We start from the raw sequence: 20,152 nt of genomic DNA on the forward strand, positions 1-20,152 counted from the left end.
CTGTAATATAATTATAAAAATAACCTTAACTTTCAGTTTTTCATAAAAGTTATATTCTCTTTTCATTGAAACAATGTATATAAGAATGTGTATTGTATAAGATCATAAACACGTGTTGATTTTATGAGTCATGATATGAAGTGGTAAAAAAAATCAAGAGGGTACTAATTGCACTCAGGGGGCGACCCCCAGGATGACCCCAGACGTTAGTCTTCTCTCTTTCAAAACATAAAATATAGAACTGATTAAAATGACTCCACATTTAGTTAATAAACCCCTTTATATATATATTGAATGTAGAGAGGTTACAGTGAAAACAAACACATATACACACATCCATACATATATACAGTCAGATGAGAATGCTCAACCCTCTGCATTACATACTCCCCCCACAAAAGCAACAGTCATAATGATACAGGGGAACTTGGAGCACAGGGAATTTTAAACCACAATTTCCCTCAGGCACAAACAGGTGGAGATTAATGGGATTATGACAAGTGTCTGTACACATTTTCCAAATGGATTCTGGCCAGCATGCACAGCATACATAGACTGTTGGCTTTTAAGTTGCTGAGTGAATATTTGATAAATAATTTATGGTTAACAATGTTCATCTTTCAGAGGGAAAAAAAAATAACTTTTGTTACCCAAAATATGATTTAATAAAGTTGATAATCATTTTGTCTCTGTACTCTAATTCCTTAACATATCACAAAATTAGTATGTTTTCGTGACATTGCAGATATACTGAAATGCTGCAGTCACTCATGAACATGGTTGTTTAGCACTTGGTGGAGATGGTGGAGGAGGCAATGCAGAGAAGAACATCTCAACAGATGAGGTTACAAGTGTGTTTAAGCTCTAAATACCATCACACAATCATGTTTTTCATAAAGCGTTAAGACTGCATGACCGCGGATACCCAAATTAAGCACAAAAAATCCACTTCTACAAATACCTGTACAAAAAAAAAAAAAAATTGAAAAAAAAAAAAAAAAAAAGCGAAAAAAATGTACAAAAAGGAAAAACCTCATTCATTCACAAAGACGGCTCTAACTGCAGAATGCATGCATGCTTTTTTTTCTTGTTCAAATGACAAGTTAGCTTCACGCCACAGCCATAGACAAAACTCGACAGTTTTACAAACATAACTAGAACGTTAAATATTTGCTAGGCATTGGTCACTATGGGTTAAGGTGATCATATTTGACCACAAGATCTGTGGACGAGGATGTGGCCAAAGGAGAGTCAGTGTTTAGGGCAGAATACCTGTTTTTATAATTTTTGTGGCAATTCATCACAGAAATCAAAAGTGCACTTTAACAGCTTTCTTACATCCTTTCTCTTTTCCATCACTTAGATTTATGTCTTGTCATTTTAATTACATGCACAGTATAGTTACATTGTAAAGGAATCAAATGATATAATTAATGCATTCTGCAGTCACTTTAAACCTGCTCACGCTCCTCTACAAGATGGCCATATCTGCCACTGCCAGTGTCTATGCACAATGGACATATGAGTCAGGAAAAAGATACTGGGCTCTATGTTCATGATAAGTATAGCCTCTGTTCTTCATGTTGCAAACAGTAAAGCTATTCTCATTGATCTTATAATCAATTTCAAAATTATAAGTGGTGAAAGGTATATTGATACCACAGGAAGTACTTACAGCAGAATGTGTATGACACTCTTGCTTGTGGTGTGCTTTATTAAATGGCAACCAAGTGCAGTGAGACTGGTAAAAATAAAACTTATGGCATGGGTTGCTATGTAACTATGGTAACATGCTCTGAATGTCATTCTCCTCCAACATAAAAACTGTAGTAAAACAGTGTTTGGACCACATCAGCAGAGTGACACTGTAAGCTATTTCCATTTTGAACCAAAAAGTCACTGATCTTCAGTAAAAAGTCAAGCAGGTGTTGTTCTTCCTTTCTCTGTCCTTCAAGGCCTAAATTACCTAAATGTCTTAAATCTTCAGACAGTATGGGAGTTTATACCTACCCTGCCTTGTGGAGAATCTGAATTCATCCTCCGTATAAGAGCCTATTCATTCACATTCACAGCAATATGAAACATCACAGTGGGGTGGGAAGGCGGCTCCGAGGCTGGCCGTGTGCTTACCCACAATGCATTGTGGGCTATGGGGGGCATTAGGTGGAGTCGGTGAGGTGCTGTTTCTCCAACACACAACCACCAGTGACCCTCCTATGGCCCCGGCTAAAAGGGCGACATACAAACATGTGCATTGATAATTACATTCTATGCAAACACTCACACACTCAAGCCCTCACTGCCAGGGGCCACCATCAGTCTTGTCCCAAACTCTTCAGTTTTGATTTGTACTTTGTTTTCTAGATGTTTGTTTCAAAGCCGTTTCTGTCGTCATTGTCATGGTGATTGTTGGCGATTAGTTTCTAGTTGGTGATGGTGGTAGGCGTTGGGAAGCTGTCGCTACGACATCTCTCGATCTTTATACCATTCCACAAACTCATCCAACAGCACTGGCCCTAAACAAAGAGAAAACTTAGTTAAAAGGCAAATCTGATGTACTTTCAGCTGCACTGTACAAAAGAATGATGGATGTCTTAATTGGGGTATAATTAGAAATATACAGGCATGTTAAAGTGTGGTTGCTTGTACTCACAGGCCCCGTCCTCATCATAGTTACTGAGATCAAGGTTGATAGTCCTACTGAATTCTAGAACATTGCACCATTGATCTTTATTTATAACCTTATACTTAGATTGCTGTGGAGGGATAAACATGTGAAGAAGAAAAAAAAAAATGTCACTGTTAAAAATGTTTTTCACATAGAATATGCACTGATTTGCAAATATACAAATAAATACCAGTCAAATGTTTGTACCGATTTAGTTTCCCTTTATTTACAGATTTATTCTAAAACTGTGTTTGCGTTGTTGCTACATATGAATGTGTACATGGAGCAATTTAAATGTAATTTTAATTAATTGTTTTGGAACATAGATGAGCTGAAACATAAAAGCAGCCAACAAAATGGCGAGTTTGTGAACACCTTCAATGCTGTTTAAAAAGTATTCCTAGATCCAAGAAGTTGACTGAGAGAACGTCAAATATAAGCCATTTAAGGTTTGTGATGCATGTTAGCATTATGACATTTATTATTCTAAAGTGTGGAAAGCAGTAATAAGGAATGCGCAAGCGTATACAAACATTTGACTGGTCTTTTAAAATTATTAAAGTGACACTGATCGACTGTAAAGATTAAAATATTTACTTCTAGAAACTGGTTAAACACTGGAAACAATGGCCAGGTCTTCCCAAGCAGAAGTCCCAGCATACACTTGGCAGTATTCAAGTCTAAACTCCTCTGATCCTTCTCCTGCAAAGGGGTGGAACCAAATAACATTTTAAACATTATGAATACAAGTTCACACATCACAATAAAAATACTAAGTTAGCAATTATGGTAGTGAGGTAACGGTCTATAAATGACCCATTATTGCCAAGGCACTTAAATCCAGATTGCTCCTGGAGGACCACTTCAGGAATTAGTGTACTGTGTACTCTATACTCTAAGCAGTCTGAGCTTGAACATTTGATAATCCAAGCACCTGAGGGCAAACATGATTATAGTCTCTACACCTTAACACCATAACAATGCTTCAGGATCTCTGTGCCCAGTATTTAAAAGCAATAATACTCTAAATCACTTCTCTAACAGCCATGAAATATGGTTTCACTGCAAGAGAATGGACCAAGTGCTGAGCTTAAAGATGAGCCTAGACATGAACATTTCGGTTTTATCTAGACAGGATGGATGTCATGTTATCCATTCAAGGTTGCCACAAGCTATTTATTTGTACTCATCCACTTTATTGGCCCTATCGAATGGCTCCTATAAGAGCTTCACTCAGCAAAGCTTCATTCACTTTACAATTCATACCAAGGGAGTGAAAAAAAAAAAAAAAAAAAAAATCAACTATCTGGACAAGAGATACTTCTGCTGAGCAGACAAAGAGGTGAAACAACCCAAAATAGCACCATCTCTCAGCAGTCTCAAGCCCTTGTCTGTTGTAACTGAAGAACTGTGATGAACCCAGCAAAAAAAGGATCCAGATACAGTCACAGGCAATCATTAATCCAAACAGACCTTTGAAGTGGACAATGATTAGTGTTCATCAATCACCTGTCCTACACACACTCACCCTGGCAAAGTCGAAGGCATATCGGTAAATGAGCTTGAAACTGGTGGCATCGTTGAGGACAGACCTCAGGTAGTCTAGAGAGTTCCTGAGTTTTTCAGTAGAGTCACACCTGCATATGACAGAAGAAGAGGAAAAGTGAAGTTTGGGAAAGGAAGAAGTGTAGTAGCATGGTAGTAGATGTATACAAGTTCCACGTTTAGCCAAACATACTGCAATGAGCCCATCCCCTTGAGCCACTCCTGTAAAGTGAAGTAACCCATACTCTGGGCATCAAGCTTCCAGGCCAATACCAGCATCACCACCTACGTACAAATATACATTAAAATTAGCACTGATTAGATGTTTTTTTGTTTTGTTTTTTAGAGGAAGATGTAAAACCACATCAGATTAATTTAGACTTACATTCTCTGGCTCCACTCCAATGTCTTCACAGAATTTCTCCATCCCTTCTGGTCCAACCACATCATCACACCCTATTTAAACAAGTTGCAGACACAATTACTTATATATACATTGGCCCCAAAAAGTATTTGGACACTTAAGCCACAAAAACAAAAAAAACCCAAAAAAAAAAAAACAGCATTTTAAAACTAGTGTCCTGTAAGCACACTTCAATCAAAAATTTTTGTTTGAAATCTAGGTTTGTTCAAATATGAAGCAACAGATATATTGTTCAAAATGAAGACAAAAAGTCTTGGACATTTTTGGTAGTCAAACTTTATTCTGCTATAGGACACTTTGTGAGCTAAAAAGTGAAGTATCTGAGAAAAGCATCATTTGCGCAGATGCCACTTGGTTTGATATTTTGTATTCATTTAAATTTACACATTTTTAAGTGTGACGTAAGTGCCCAAATACATTTTATTATTTTCTTATAGTCACTCTATTTACATCTTAACTTCATTTGGAAAGTCTCTGAAGTCACAAGGGTGGAATTCTGAATAAAAAAAAAAACTAGCGTAAATTTAGCTGACATTATTCACTGTCTTCTAGACATTTCAAGTCAAAATATACAAGCTTATCAGATTTTGATGTGATTATAGCATTTTAAAGACTTATCAATGATATTAAAAAGTCAGTTTATGACAGTTCATAACTTGATGACATAAAACTAAACATGATTTTGCACACATACCTGCATATTCATAAAACCACTCTAGACATCTCTTGCTAGAAAAAGCTTCAGCTTCCTGGATTTGCAAGGTCTCCTGTTTTCTGTAAACACTGAAATGAATAGACAGGACTGAGCGGATGCTATTTAAACACAGATTAACACACACTTGTATAAAAATTAAAGGACAAACGTGCTGCATCTGATACAAACAAGAAGAGACACATGCTCTGAGGGCAGAAATCCGCCCACACAAACACAGATTTGATGGTACAACTAACAATTATGATAGTTGTGCAACTTTCTTTTTACATTATTATAACAGTCAAATTCCTTCTGTGAATAAATACAGAATTTTCTTAACTGACATAATTTGACAGGTACCTAGTTTAGCTGTTAATCAAAAAGTTGGACAGATGAATAAGTGTGTATATGAGTGAATCAGAGGAAGGTCAACAAATAGATGGAATGGACAGAGATGGAGAGGCTGGTGAGATGGATGGATGAATGGAAAGGTGATTTTAAGCATACTTATCCTGCCGGCTCTTCTTAGCAGACAGGTCGTCTCCAGCAGTAGGTCTCCTCTTTTTCCTGGGGGGCATGGCTCTGGAGCAGCAGGCTGGAAAAGAGAGAGACAGAACACAAAGATGATGATTATTTTTTTGTTTCACTTTTTCAGTCATTCCCTCCCTCAAACCAGGGATATGTCCTAATATAATCTGCATTAGATGCAGTCCCAGAATCAAATCACTAAGCAACGGCTCCACCATTACACGAATAGCAATGTGCAGTCAGACATTCAAGAATTTCAAAAATATTGATATTTATTTGTCTGCATTTACATTGCTTAATGTTTATCTATTTTGACATGTCATATTTTTGTCCAATGCTATGGTTATTACTATGTCACTCATTGCAATTTCGAGAGTGAATCCCGCATTTATATGTAGAAGCCACATCTGAAACTTAGTAGCGTGTGTAATTGGCCGTCAGTCCTCAGAGGCATGAAAAGTGTGCAAAAACTAAAAAAAGCTGTCTCTCATCTCAGGCCCTGTTTACAGCTGGTATTAAGATGTGTTTTGGTCACAAGTAGACAAGGCAGACACATACCCGTTTACAACTGGTATTTTAATCCGTCTCTTTTGAACACTTTCAGCCACTTCTGTCCTGATTTCTTGAGGGTAGGGTCTATGGGTGGGTAAATATATGGGTTTTTTTCAGATCTTACAATGTAATGGACAAAATAAGCTTTATGAATGCGCCCAGATATGATGGAAAAACATACGGAGAGCATCAGCTTTTGTTTCTGCTCTGAAAGCTGCAAGACCACGACAAACTCTTTTGAGTGCGTGTTAGAAATCAGGAATGGTGAGAGAACATTGTGCTTGGTAATTTTACGTCTTCAAACCAAACTTGGGTCTCCAGCCAACAAAGTTTAAATCACATCTTGCTAGTTGGTCTTTTGTGGCTGTTTGAACACATTTGACCACATGAGCGTTTACACTACGAAAGCAATCCAGTCTAATGCGTTTTCGACTACCTCTGGAAGTGGAAAAAAAGTGGACAGGCTCAAAACGTTTTAGACACAGTTTACACTACAGCGTCGTTCACTTGTGATCCGATCAAACAAATCTCATCTTGATAACAGGTGTAAACAGGGCCTCAGTTCATCTTCATTCTGCTTAATATTTTTGTTGAAACCGCACCAATGCATTTTTAAAAAAATGTTAATGAATAGGAAGTTCAAAGGAATAGCATTTATTTGAAACATAAATATTGTGACATTTTTAGCGACATCTTTACTGTCACTTTTAATGCATCCTTTCTAAATAAAAGTATTCAATTCTTTTTGAAAAAAAAAATTCATATTGATAGTGTAGAACAGTTGCGTAGAAGAAAAAAATGTAACCCAGCAAAGTATAGTGTAGAAAAAAAGAAAAATCATACATACAGTATCTCACAAAAGTGAGTACACTCCTCACATTTCAGCAACCATTTTAGCATATCTTCTCAAGTGACAATACTATAGAAATGAAAATTGTATATATTTTAGAGTAGTCAATGTGCTGCTTGTATAGTAGTACAGATTTACTGTCCTCTAAAAATAACTTAACATACAGCCAATATTGTCTAAATATCTGGCAACAAAAGTGAGTACACCCTAAGTGAACATGTCAAAAACTGTGTCCAAAGTGTCAATATTTTGTGTGAGCACCACTGTTATCTAGCACCGCCTTAATCCTCCTGGGCATGGAATTCACCAGAGCTGCACAGGTTGTTGCTGGGATCTTCTTCCACACCTCCGTAATGACATCACGGAGCTGCTGGATGTAAGACACATGGCGATTCTCCACCTTCTGCATGAGGATGCCCCACAGGTGCTCAACAGGGTTCAGGTCTGGAGACATACTTTGCCACTCCATCACCTTCAGCTTCCTCAGCAAGGCAGTTGTCATCTTGGCGGTGTGTATAGGGTTGTTATCATGCTGGAAAATTGCCGTTTGGCCCAGTTTCTGAATGGAGAGCATCATGTTCTGCTTCAGAATGTCACAGTACATGTTGGAATCCATATTTCCCTCAATGAAGCACATCTTCTCAGTACCAGCAGCACTCATGCAGCCCCAGACCATGATACTACCACCACCATGCTTGACTGTAGGCAAGAGACAATTTTCTTGGTACTCCTCACCAGGGTGGGCACACATCCTGGACACCATCTGAGCCAAACAAGTTTATCATGGTCTCATCAGACCACAGGACATGTTTCTAGTAATTCATGCTCTTGGACAGGTTGTCTTCAGCAAACTGTTTGCGGGCTTTCTTGTGAGCCAGCTTCAAAAGAGGCTTCCTTGTGGACAGATGACGGCAGGCCTGGACTGGTAATCTGGCATACCGGGCAAATGCCCGGTGGGCCGACGCACTTGGGGGCGGGGCCGCGATATGATATGATATATATTTTTTTTTTAATAAACATAAAATTGGCCAAAGACCGGCCCATAAAGCAGGGACAGCGGCCCATTGGTTCATTTTCCATGCTGACACTGGGCTGGCCCAATCTCATCTCTCAACAGACTCCATCCCGTCCCCTGTGTTTCATGTGTCAGATGCACTGGCTCAGAGCCAAAACATTTGTGGATTAGGAGGATGGAGAAACAAAAGCGCAAGTGCAATGGGGGTGCAGAGACGTTGCGGGCAAAAAAATAAAAAAAATGTAGAGGTTGATGCCTCAACGTGCAAAAATGACTGACATGTTTAGTACGGTTACAGTAGCTTCAGTTTACAGTACCTGACGACGTGCAAGAATATAGAAGAACATGGAGGAGACACCTGTCAGGCAGAGGAGCAGCAGGTGTTTGACAGTGAAGCCAATGAGGGACAGAGTAAGCAGGAGAGTATAATAGAAGAGGTAAGCAGGGTAGATACATGATTAACAGGGAGGGAGGGAGCGAGGGACTCACGATGCGACAACGACGATGATGATGCTTTACCTAAATTAATGAATATTAGGCTATAAGACAACATAATCATCGTTGTTATTATAAAGTCAGACTTTCACCTACTGCACTGGTCACTCAGTCAGCTAAAGTCAAATAGCACAGCAAAAGCTATTTTGCACTGTTTTTTTGTAGCTAGCAGTGTGCCCTTGTAGCTATCAGAGTTCAGTTATGCAGTAACGCCCCTTCTCATTAACTACAAAAACCTGAAATGATGCAATTTGATTTTTCAAAAAAAAAATTCAGGTTATTATTTTAATGTAATATTACTGATGATGTGTTTATTTCACAACGAGACTATAGGTGTCTATTTATAGCCGTTAGTCGTGATGATGGTCTACTAGATCTCACTTTTCGGCTATAAAAAGTTATGTTTTGTAGCTCTTGTACCCTATTACTCTGGTATGAACACTTGGTTGTTTATGGCAAGTGAATAACATGTATATCATTTTATTAGGACGTTTTTTGCGAGTAATTTGGTAGTATAGTTTTCTTTTTCATTGTTTTTAATGGGGAGTATCTAAACAATAAGAGGTAAATGTTTGACACTTAAAGAGGGGTTTGTGCTCTTTAAAACAAAGTATATTTGTAATTGTAAATTATAGTTTTTCTTCTGTCTGTTTCGTTGAAAAAAAATGGAAAAAAATATTTCTTTATAGAATTATCAGTATACTACATCCATGTTCTAAGGGTTAACTAGCTTTTATAACATGGAGCACATTGTCCATCAAGATTATAATGCAAAGTTAAACACTTAAAATAAGAATTGTTTTCTGATCTTTGCTGTCCATTGGTGTGTAGGCCCTACTCCACTGCCACTTTTGATCACCAGGGAGTCAGTCAAGCGAGAGTGAGTACACTGGTCCACTTGCACTTACTACTCAGCTTTGTAGGGGCTTTGGGGAATGGAACAGTAGGTATGCATATTTACAGGTACTGCAAGGATGGTGTACTGGTGGGTGGTGTCCGACCGATTGTGGTGGGCCGGTCTGAGCAAAAATGCCAGGGCCATTTTTTTTGTCCCAGTCCAGCCCTGGACGACGGCCATGCAACCCGACTTGTTGCAGTGTGTGGTGTATGGTCTGAGCACTGACAAGCTGTCCTTCCACTTCTGCAACCTCTAAAGCAATGGTGGCAGCACTCATGCATCTGTTTTTTGAAGCCAGCTTCTGCACCTGACGCACAGTACAAGGACTCAACTACTTTGATCGACCCTTGTGAGGCCTGTTCCGAGTGGAACCTCTGTATGACCCCGGCCACTGTGCTGTAACTCAGTTTCAGGGTGTTACCGATCTTCTTATAGCCTAGGCCATCTTTGTGGAGAGCAACAATTCTAATTCTCAAATCCTCAGAGAGTTCTTTGCCATGAGGTGCCATGTTGAACATCCAGTGGTCAATATGAGAGAATTGTACTCAAAACACCACATTTTAATCACTCTAATACAATATACGCAAATTTGTATGGTCCTATCAAGCAGACAAAAACATGAATATGATGAATAGGACATGTGGCTTTGAATGATTAAACGACGTATTGCTGTTATAACTTAGGGTGTACTCACTTTTGTTACCAGCTATTTAGACAATAATGGCTGTATGTTGAGTTATTTTCAGAGGACAGTAAATCTATACTGCTATACAAGCAGCACATTGACTACTCTAAAATATATACAAGTTTCATTTCTATAGTATTGTCCCTTGAGATGATATACTAATATATATATATATATATATATTATTATTTTTTTTTATAATAGTTAGTTAAGTTATGAATAGATGCAAGGTCAGATGGGGAAGGTCACTACCTGTGCCGTGAGTCTCTGGGCCGACGTCTTCTGTCAGGTTCTACAGTGAGAAAGAAACTGCATTCAACAACCATTATCACTCTTTCACTCTCTCAACTCAAACAACATTCTGCAGCAGACTAGCACTATTAGCCCCGCACCAAAAAGAAGACAGTAAGCATGTGTGTGATGTAGATGGCTGATCATCTTATTTTCCTGTAACCTCTACAGATGCTGCTGGTGCAGCTTTCTCAAAGACATCGGGGAGGAGAGTTCTGGAAATAAGATAATGTAGAGCACAATTCTGTGTCAATCAGGGTTATGAGGGTAGTTATTTATGTAAATGGATTGATCAAAGGTTAATTTTGTAGTACGTAATAATGCTGTTGAGATTCCTGACATCTCATAAAGCCAAACGCCGCTATCCCACAATGCTAATCTACCAGTACGCTGGTCAGTACAGCACCAACAGCTCTTGCATTAATCTCAATACATGAACAACTGTCTATTAACCAGGGAACAGGGTTAAACATTTATGGCCTGATCTAATAATATTCACACAACAATATTGGCTCATATTTGCAAAATTCTGCATGTGATAATGTATATATAAACAGCCTACACAAAATCTCAGTGTGGAAAATCTCAAATGCCCATCATTCAAAGTTTTACCTGTCTGCTGTCCCTTGCCTGATTGCTCAGTGGATATTTAATCTGTTCAATGCATTTTACCATTTACCAAATCTAGCAGAGATGTGTATGGGAAAAAAAGTCTGCAGATTTCATCTAGCCCTGGTTATAGATCATCTATGATCTATTCTAGAGCCTCTTTAACATGTTTTCTATTTTAAACATCATGTTCGAAGCCAGTTTGAAGGCTGACAAATCAAACAAATTTCTGCCCAAGAGTTTTCACATCATAATCAAGCACAAACCTTTATTTGCTGGATTCAACTTCAGCAATAGCATACAGAGAACATATCTGGTATTCATCAATGTCTTTTCTATAGGTTCACTAAATAAACAGACTTAAACTACACAGAAATCAATGATACACTGGTAAACTTCGGTATAGGCCTTGAAAACTGAAAACTTTGTTGATTTTGTGTGGATTTAGTGGCCTACCTGCCAGAATCATATTGATACAAAAGAATCAATCATCTAGTGATAAACTAAACATGAAATGTGCACAAATTCCATTTGTATAAATGTTCTTGGTTTAAATCATTTAAAGGCATGAATGTTAAATCTGGCAATAAAGCTGATGAGTATTTAAGTGCAGGCAAATGGAGTCCATATTTACCAGCCTGTGCAGGGTGTGGTAGATCTTGTGGATACTGGCCAGTGTGGACAAATGAGAGTTCAGCTGGAAATCTTTGAGGGATATATAAAAATAAACATCTGTTACTCCTGGCAGTAATGTACAAGCATCTGGGCTGTAAATGGGTTTCTATGCATGTTTTTGTTTGTTCACACAGTGTCTTCCGTCTATATGTAGAAGTTACTGAGAATATGGGAAAGAAGCATCCTGTAGAGTGACGGAAAAATAATAGGCCATGTGAGATACTTCAGTGTTTCTAATGAGCTAATGCACACAGTATGCATTTAACTGCTTTATGTGCCTTCATTATGAGCATAGTTGACTACCAACAATGTCATCCATAACCTTTATATCAGTGGTTCACAAACTAGGGTACATATGACAGAAGGGGTATGCGAACAAAATGCTGAGTTTTGCCACTCAATTAACTCAACCCCACCTTAAATTAACATTAAAACTGAACATGTATGCTACCTTATCTAACTGTGATACATTACTGCTGTTCTTGACAATGTATTTTGTAAAAGCGGGGATTTAGCACTTACTAGCATGAAGAACATATATACCTAAAGACTGTGCACAGAGATCAATTTAAGACTCAAACTCTTTGACACAAAAACAACCTGTTTGAGTTCTTGTTTTTAATGTTGATATTATATTACAAAAATCCACTTTTTTCCAAATATCCACACAATTGCAAATGTAACTGATTTTATACAACAGTTCAACATACAAAAGGGTAATATTATTAACAGTATTGTTTGCTCTGTTTTGCAACTAAATAATAGTTCCAATGAAAGTAGTAGAACTGCAACACAGCGGTGTTTCGTGAACGAATCTGCAGCTTTAAACGAATCGTGGGAGTCACTGATTCAATGACCCATTCATAGCCACTTGCTTTGTTACTGACTGAATGAATGACTTGATGATTCACTAATTAAGACAGTCGGTGCGTCCGAAATCATGTACTGTCTTAGTAGGTGCTACATTTGAATTTAAACCTACTCTGGTACCGTTAAAAAAGTATGTTCTATATAGTATGAATGTGTGAAGTATGAATGTAATCCGGACGTACTACATCCGCCATGTTGTCATTATCATGTGACCTACCAGCGTCAGTTGCGTCGCTTCACCTCCATTGATAAATCCCCTCCCGTGGCCTCATGGGATAGTAAAGTGTCCATCGAATGCGCACTTCGGAATCTCGGCAGAAGTAGTAGGTCATCCGGGGACTTTTCGTTTACTGTTTTTCGAATACTATAGCTGCTTCTCATTTTGGAGGCTGCGTCCTCCAGAGGTCGTATTTGTAGGCTGCATACGTCTTATGTAAGAAAAGTAACTGTAATAAAATTGACTGTTATTCCTTGTGAGGTGTAAAATACTGTCATTTCTTCTTGCAATCTAACGGTTACTTTTCTTCAATGAGACCGCCACGATGACGGATGAGGCTGACAAATGCAACCTCCAGAGGATGCAGCCTCCAAAATGAAACACAGCTTATGTTTTCAGACATACTACTCTGTTGGCGTACTGTTTTTCGCATGCTGTTAAGTAGGTAAAGTAATTGATTTCGGACGCAGCGATAGACTTACCGCCACCTACTGGTGGTTTTAGTTTAATATTTAAATATTTAGTTTAAGTATTTTACCATCATTGCATATTTGTCTATTGAACTTTTTTTTTTTTTTCAAACATTATAAAAAGGTATTTATAAAGGTAAAAATGCACTGGAAAATCAATTTAACGGAGCAAAATATTGTCCATTAATGGAAAATGTGTGACTGCAGTCTAAGTGGAAGAGAGGGGTTACGCACGAAGCTGTTAAATTCCTCAGGGGGTACGCCACTCTAAAAAGTTTAGAAACCACTGCTTTATATTATAAAGTGTGGTTTCATCATTAAGAAAGTAAATGTCAATGTGGAGGTCATATTTCTCTAGCATCAGGTCCTAAAGAATATTAGATATCTCGAATAAATTTGTAAAACAAGACTTGGGATTTGATATAGATAATTAATAATAAATATGCACAGACCCAAATACAGATTGTTAATAGTCGATTGAAACTGCCTCAACTAACTCGAGTTAATCAAAATAAAATCCACAGCGATATTCCATAATGATACTTGTATTAAATCTAACCTAACATTTAAAAGGTGCATTGATTCACTGCATTTGATGTGATGAAATTCAGAAAGTAAAAAAATTTAAAAATAAATAAAAAAATAAAAATTATGAAGTCAGTCATGAAAGTCATGTGATATCACTATTGGTCTTTTTTAATTTATCCCTTAACCCTTGAATTCACAATTTTTCATTCAGGTTATTCTTCAAGATAATATTCAGATATGAACAGATGTGCATTTTTAAAGGTCAATCTTTTGAAAGGCCCAATATTAGTAACTAAGAATTCTCCTCATGAAGTGCAATGGAAAAGACGTATGTATTCTAAAGTATAAAGTTTATGGATCTCTTATTATCATTTATCATAGTGAAAATAACAACGTAGTGTATCAACACCAATGTGTACACTGTAAATGCTTGTTATGTTGGTTATATTTGCTGTAACCTTTCTTTGGTTTTATTATCTGGTATTTTGGTAACGTTACCCAGAATATGTAGCCCACTAATACCTAAATAAATACAATATGCGGACTATAAAACGTAATCGTGTTTTGGGCGCATGAAAACTAAGTATTATTCATTTATAAGGAAACTAAATACGACGTAGCGCCAAGAAAATGACGGAAGCGTATGATTAATTTTGTATAAACTTCCACGTTCTCGTTATTCGTATATATAAAAAAATGTATCGTACAGGCCTTTTCATATGAACGGTGTGCGAGCAGACAAGCCATCGAAACAACATTAAATTCAGATATAATGAAAGATATGTCATTTAAATAATGTCCGGTATCTAATCTATTGCACTATTAAAGCAAACTCGACATAAAATTAGACTATTTGTGAACCTGTGACGCAGTTGTCAGGAATGCCAGTAGATATGAAACACCCCAAACATGTAATAAACAGTATTAGTCGAATTCACAACAAAATGTTTCAAGCATTCACAGCTGTATATTGACTGGAGTTTAAAATAAAGAAGAAAATGATATTTTCTGCTACACTGTTAACACAGAGTGTGTATACACATAACTTGCAACGACTTTACAAAGTATCTGGAGAATCTGTGGACTTCTGGGGAATGTAGTCTAACGACAAACAACGCCTGCGTTTGCCAATGAAATGGTTCGGCTGAATAAACCACATTTCCCAGAATTCCCCAAATCATAATTTCAATCGGTACTCTCCCCAACTGATGAATGCGACCCAAATGCTGCAAAAAAAGATTTTGTATCTTTAATCAAAAACATTATTTCACAACGATATGCAATTAATCTTTCAGAGGGACGTACAGTAATGCGTCAGATCACATTCGACGTGTTTGTAAGCACTAAATTTTTACACAACTGCGTCACAATTTTCACCCCCTGTCATTTTTCCGCAGTTTTCTCGGAAAAATCTGACCCGTTTAGCTCCAAAACAACAAAATCTAACTTGCTCTTCGGTGGCTTTGCATTACTCATTCGAGTTGTAAATAGATGGCTCCCTTAAGGTTATATGGGTATTAAAGGTAATTAGTGTACAAGTGTATTGTGTAAATAGGATCAGATACCTTGCTCGGATTGCCGTATATACTCAAGCAAAGAAGGCTAAAATGCAACGATATTCCTTGCAAGGTCGTTGTCGCTTGCAAGCGCCCAAGACATCGGAGTAAAAACACAAAGAGAGCAGCTAGCAAGCTCAATCTGATGATTTGTATGCTCGGGTAACGGCTACTTTACTCACAAAATGCGTCAGTACAGCGAATCATACATCTTAAAAGAAGTCAAGGCAACTTGTCAGGGTGCAGCAAGTTCGCAATTGCCATCACAGGTCGACAGAATACGAATAGCAGTGAAAACGTACTATTGTACTTACTTGACGCATCTGAGTGCATTTTTATGAAACACACAACTGTATTTGTGTGAGTCTGCAGACCGGCCAGTGGGCGGGACACGTCAATATTACACCTGCCCACAAATGATTTAGATGGACCAAATTTTCAGTTACCACGCCCACTCGTGTCATTGATTGGTCGAGAGGAGTGTCAAATATATTGCGCAAGAAGCACTGTCTACATCCCGCCTCTAAACCAAGGTGATTGGTTAACGCGCTTTCACAGCCCCTCCTCTCAGCGCATGTTATTGGCTGAAAAGTATGTCTACACCCATCAGTTACGATAGTTTCCTCGTGCATAGAAGAAAGCCAGCCCACGATGACAGGCTATTGGCTCAGCTGTGCACCAACACAGAACCCACTTGGGTTAACAAAACAATGGTGAGGAAAAGAATACAGTGAAAAATGTTACTGAACGAGGCAACTGATTTTGCTTGTTTGTGCGCGATTGTCATCCACAACATCGAAAAGTTTCAAAAGTAAATGAAAAACATCTCAAGAAGAAGGACCGCAATTATGTTAGCCATTGTGTCAAAGCAGGGGCAGTTCACCCACCAAGATCATCATTTTCTCACCCTCATTTAAAACCATTATGACTTTTTTCTTTGGAGCATAAAATGATATGCTGGGCAAACTGGCAGCTTGAGTCAACATTTCTTGGTTTAGACAAAAGATACTATGTTGGTGAATGGTGACTAGCATCTACATTCGTGTATGCTGTACTCAAGGACAAGGTAAATCAGCAAAACATACCCCTTGCTTGGTCTTTGATCTACACAAAAGCTCACTACTGATACTGCTGTTACAAAATGCAGTGTTCTAAACTGAATTTGGTGTGGGATCAGCTATTCTCCAAGTCAGTTCTGCAATCTTTCCCAATCATTAATTCTCCTACATTTACTAGCGTTCAACAGGCATCATTTATTCTGTTTATAATGCACTGAAGATGTTAAATATCCCCTGCAGCAGCAAAGGCTCTGAATAATGTAAAAATTATTTAATTTTCCCATTTTGCACTTTCGCGTGGTTCAAATCAGTCATGGGTGTAATTAGTGTAATTAGTATAATATTTTAGCAACAGCAAAGTCATTCAAAGCAATCAAAGTCACAGAAAGTAAATGCTCTGTTAATTTAGATTTTTATATAGATGCCTCTTGTGCTCCAGTACTGACGTACAGTCTCTGACTGTACATACTTTTTTTTGATGCCCAGAGACATACTGTCTCTGAGCTTCATACTGATTAGTTGTTAAGTTAACTGGCAAGTTATAATATTACATACATTTAGAGTTCCTAGAATAATATTCAAAGTATAAATTCCCCAAACAAGGTCTGGTGTTCATCTCACACAACCCCAAGGACAGTTAGCTCAATGCCACCTTTGTAACATTGCCATGAGTACATTGAGGCCTTTAAAGGGGTTTTCGCAGCAATGCCATAGAACAATTTTGGCTTCTCCAGAGTATTCAATAAATGGTTCTGAAAAGAACATGTTTTCTTAGTGTGAAGAACCTTTTAATAATCAGAGAAACCTGTTTCCACTATAAAGAATATTTTGTGCAATGAGAAGGTTCCATGGATGTTTTTTTTTCATGAAACCAGGCCTTAGGGTAGACGCCATATTGAATTTTACAGGGATAAAAAAGAGGCTGTGAGGGAGAGAGGCATGTGCCGTATAAAGATCCTAGAACACATGTAATTTTCACAACTCACAACTTTCAGAACTGTTTTATGGAGTGTTTTTGCCTACTGAAATTCTTTTGGAAAGATATTTCGTCAGCTGAACAATCGGTATGCTGTTAAACAACAATCCATTGAACAATTCCATTGAACTTTATTGACATCTATAGATTAAGTTCTATAGATGTCAATAAAGAACCTTTATTTGTAAGAAGACTTTTTAAACTAAGGTTTTGTAATATATTTATAATATTTAAATTTATAATAAAGTGATATGCCAGTATGTTTTTTCAAAGTTGTGTTCCCTATTGCTATGGTTTCCTTTTAAGAAAACCAATTTCTGTTGACCAGCGTCTGTTGAGCGTCGGCTATCATTGGCCTTGATAAACTGCTTACTGAAAGTTTTAAAACACTGTAAAAGTGGAGAAGTAATAGAAATGTAAAGATAAAACGTTTCAGTTTTGACTACTTTGGGGGGATTTTCGACTATTATTTCTTTCTTTTTGTGGTATATGGTAGGTCAAACAGCGAAGACAAGTTTTTAGAGCATGTTAGTACTCATATTGATAAGCAAATTGCTTTATACAGCAAAAAAGACTGAATTAGCCATGTTGGCTGTCTTCGTGGACTTTTTTGATTGTGGTAATATATCATGGCAATCATATTTATTAGGCTAGTCTACTGCTGTTTTGCAAAAGACGACTGTAGTATTTTGTATTTTTATTATATTTAGCTAACTGGCCATTTTTGTTCCGTGTTATTGGTGATTCAATGCAGTTTATTAAGACATCAAATGACCATTAGGTGTCGCCAGATATTCTCACTGGCAGGACTTGCATTAGGTCACATAGACTGTGTGGTGTAGTGCACGTATGATTTGTGAAATATCACGTGGATAAACAAGCAGTGAACTCAAGGTATTCATTTTATTAGTTTGTCGTCATTACAGCTCTCTGAAAAAAAGACATTGTTTAAGCACAGTTTCCTTTGTTTATTTGCAGAAGCTGAGTGGAATAATGCATCGTTATGTAGTACAGTTTGTTTTATAGAATGTCAAGCATCGTGTTTTTGTCTTTTTAGTTCCGATCTTGAGAACAGCAGAAAACAAAACGGGAACACAAGAGAAAAATAAAGTGCAAAATGACTTTTAAAGAAAGTCACGTGACTAACTCGGGCATGCAGTTTGAGCTCCCATGATGCATTGCACGCTTAACTTTTAACATGTTAGTATCATATTTAACGCTTTACGTGCTCCTGTGCATCTTAAATATACATTCTAGTAGATTTGTTTGTTTATTGTAATGTACTGGTTTGGTTGGTGTTACTTGGTAATAATCAGAGTGAACTTACCGTCACTGATGTTTGTGTCGTCTTTGCTCTCATACTGAACCCTGAACGACAAACGTTCATACACTCATGTTTCACCTCAGATCGTATAAATCTTTCGCCTTTTACTAAAGATTTCCGTGGGGAGGAACACAATGAGTATAAATTAATTTTTTGATGCCCTGCTTCAGGCGGGGCTTGTCTACTGGTGAAAAAAAGAAATATTTAAATGACAATTATGTAACATGGTTTAATATAGCTTTATCTTAGTTAATTTAAATGTGTCAGGGAAATTGTGAGTGTCTATGTTGTTATTATACCCGTCTCTCAGATTCGTGTGTCCGGTGTTACAATATACCCACTTCCTGAAATATTTAGTTCCACTGCGTGGCGCTTACAAATGTATCTATTATTAATGATATATTGCACGCGACTCAAATCTCAATTTGTGGAATGATTATTTCGAAAACGCCATACCCCCGGTTTTACAAACAAAGCTTAAACCTGGTCTCAGACTTAAAATATGTCAGTGTGCTATTGTTATGTCTCAATGTTTTTTCTAAGGCGCTACTTAAATGTCCTAAATGAACTAAGGTCTAAGCCTGGCTTAATCTGTCAGTGAAAATAATTTTTCAGTTTTATGTATAAACTATATACATATATACATTGCAGTTTGTGTAATATGATAAATCTGAGCTGTTTTTCCTTTTAATGAGCCTATGCAGGCATTCAGATAAATGATAAGGATACAACTGAGCACGACTGAATAACCTATGTTAGTCTAGGATAATGCACTTTATTTTTTTCTCTTTGTGTTTAGCTTCTTTTTTGTGAGACTTTAAAATGTAGGCTTGAATAGCTCGATTTGTAGTCTACTACAGTAGGCTATAGCTAGTGTGCAACAATGCTTGAAATAAACCTCCACAAATTTATCTTTGGTCTAATAAAATGTATAGCCTGGTGTGATTATGTCATCCACACATTTATAAAATGGGAAAGAGCGGTGGGATTTATGTTTTATGTATTTTCCCGACGTAGAAATCATGTAGGATGCAAGGAGACACGATTCCTGGCCACATGTCAATTTCCATGGACCACTGGTTCTGTGGTGAGTTCAGTTGTGAGGATGACTGTCGAGTGTTAATTTTTTTACACCCGTTTTCCCTGTCATGATACAGGATGTTTTGATACTCAGTCCGTGTTCTGGCGGGAAAGTGTAGTCAACGCATACCGTCTTTTTCAGTA

At 37.5% G+C, this 20,152-nt stretch overlaps 1 protein-coding gene and 1 non-coding gene across 13 annotated transcripts; one reads left to right on the plus strand and one right to left on the minus strand.

Annotated features, from left to right (window-relative positions):
- Positions 1 to 133: 133 nt before the first annotated feature.
- On the minus strand, positions 134 to 15,963 carry dcun1d4 (DCN1, defective in cullin neddylation 1, domain containing 4 (S. cerevisiae)). Of its 12 annotated transcripts, none has more exons than XM_067383696.1 (13): positions 15,885 to 15,947; positions 13,017 to 13,217; positions 11,889 to 11,959; positions 10,747 to 10,860; positions 10,607 to 10,646; positions 5,839 to 5,926; positions 5,332 to 5,420; positions 4,599 to 4,669; positions 4,407 to 4,498; positions 4,197 to 4,305; positions 3,266 to 3,370; positions 2,654 to 2,756; positions 134 to 2,516 (listed from the first exon to the last, which is right to left on the minus strand). In XM_067383696.1, the coding sequence occupies exons 4-13, from the start codon at positions 10,765 to 10,767 to the stop codon at positions 2,461 to 2,463; spliced, it is 774 nt and encodes a 257-aa protein (XP_067239797.1). In that variant the 5' UTR covers positions 10,768 to 10,860; positions 11,889 to 11,959; positions 13,017 to 13,217; positions 15,885 to 15,947; the 3' UTR covers positions 134 to 2,460. The 12 variants fall into 12 exon arrangements, with proteins under 12 accessions (XP_067239797.1, XP_067239795.1, XP_067239796.1 ...); XM_067383694.1 differs by lacking the exon at positions 15,885 to 15,947 and adding an exon at positions 15,580 to 15,878; XM_067383695.1 differs by lacking the exon at positions 15,885 to 15,947 and adding an exon at positions 15,753 to 15,877.
- Positions 15,964 to 18,991: 3,028 nt separating this feature from the next.
- LOC137019535 (U5 spliceosomal RNA) lies at positions 18,992 to 19,106 on the plus strand. Its single transcript, XR_010895079.1, has one exon. It is a non-coding gene; the product is annotated as a U5 spliceosomal RNA (small nuclear RNA).
- Positions 19,107 to 20,152: the final 1,046 nt, after the last annotated feature.

This window comes from Chanodichthys erythropterus, chromosome 4, assembly GCF_024489055.1.
Source record: "Chanodichthys erythropterus isolate Z2021 chromosome 4, ASM2448905v1, whole genome shotgun sequence".
NCBI lineage: Eukaryota > Metazoa > Chordata > Actinopteri > Cypriniformes > Xenocyprididae > Chanodichthys > Chanodichthys erythropterus.

Excerpts from the sequence above, each read along its gene's own strand:
- dcun1d4 (XM_067383690.1), bottom strand. The coding sequence starts at position 15,903 with ATGCACTCAGATGCGTCAAGTAAGTACAATA. Across the intron at positions 5,927-10,606 it reads CCCAGAGACTCACGGCACAG|CCTGCTGCTCCAGAGCCATG; the intron begins GTAGTGACCTTC and ends TCTCTTTTCCAG. Across the intron at positions 2,517-2,653 it reads CTATGATGAGGACGGGGCCT|GGCCAGTGCTGTTGGATGAG; the intron begins GTGAGTACAAGC and ends CTCTTTGTTTAG.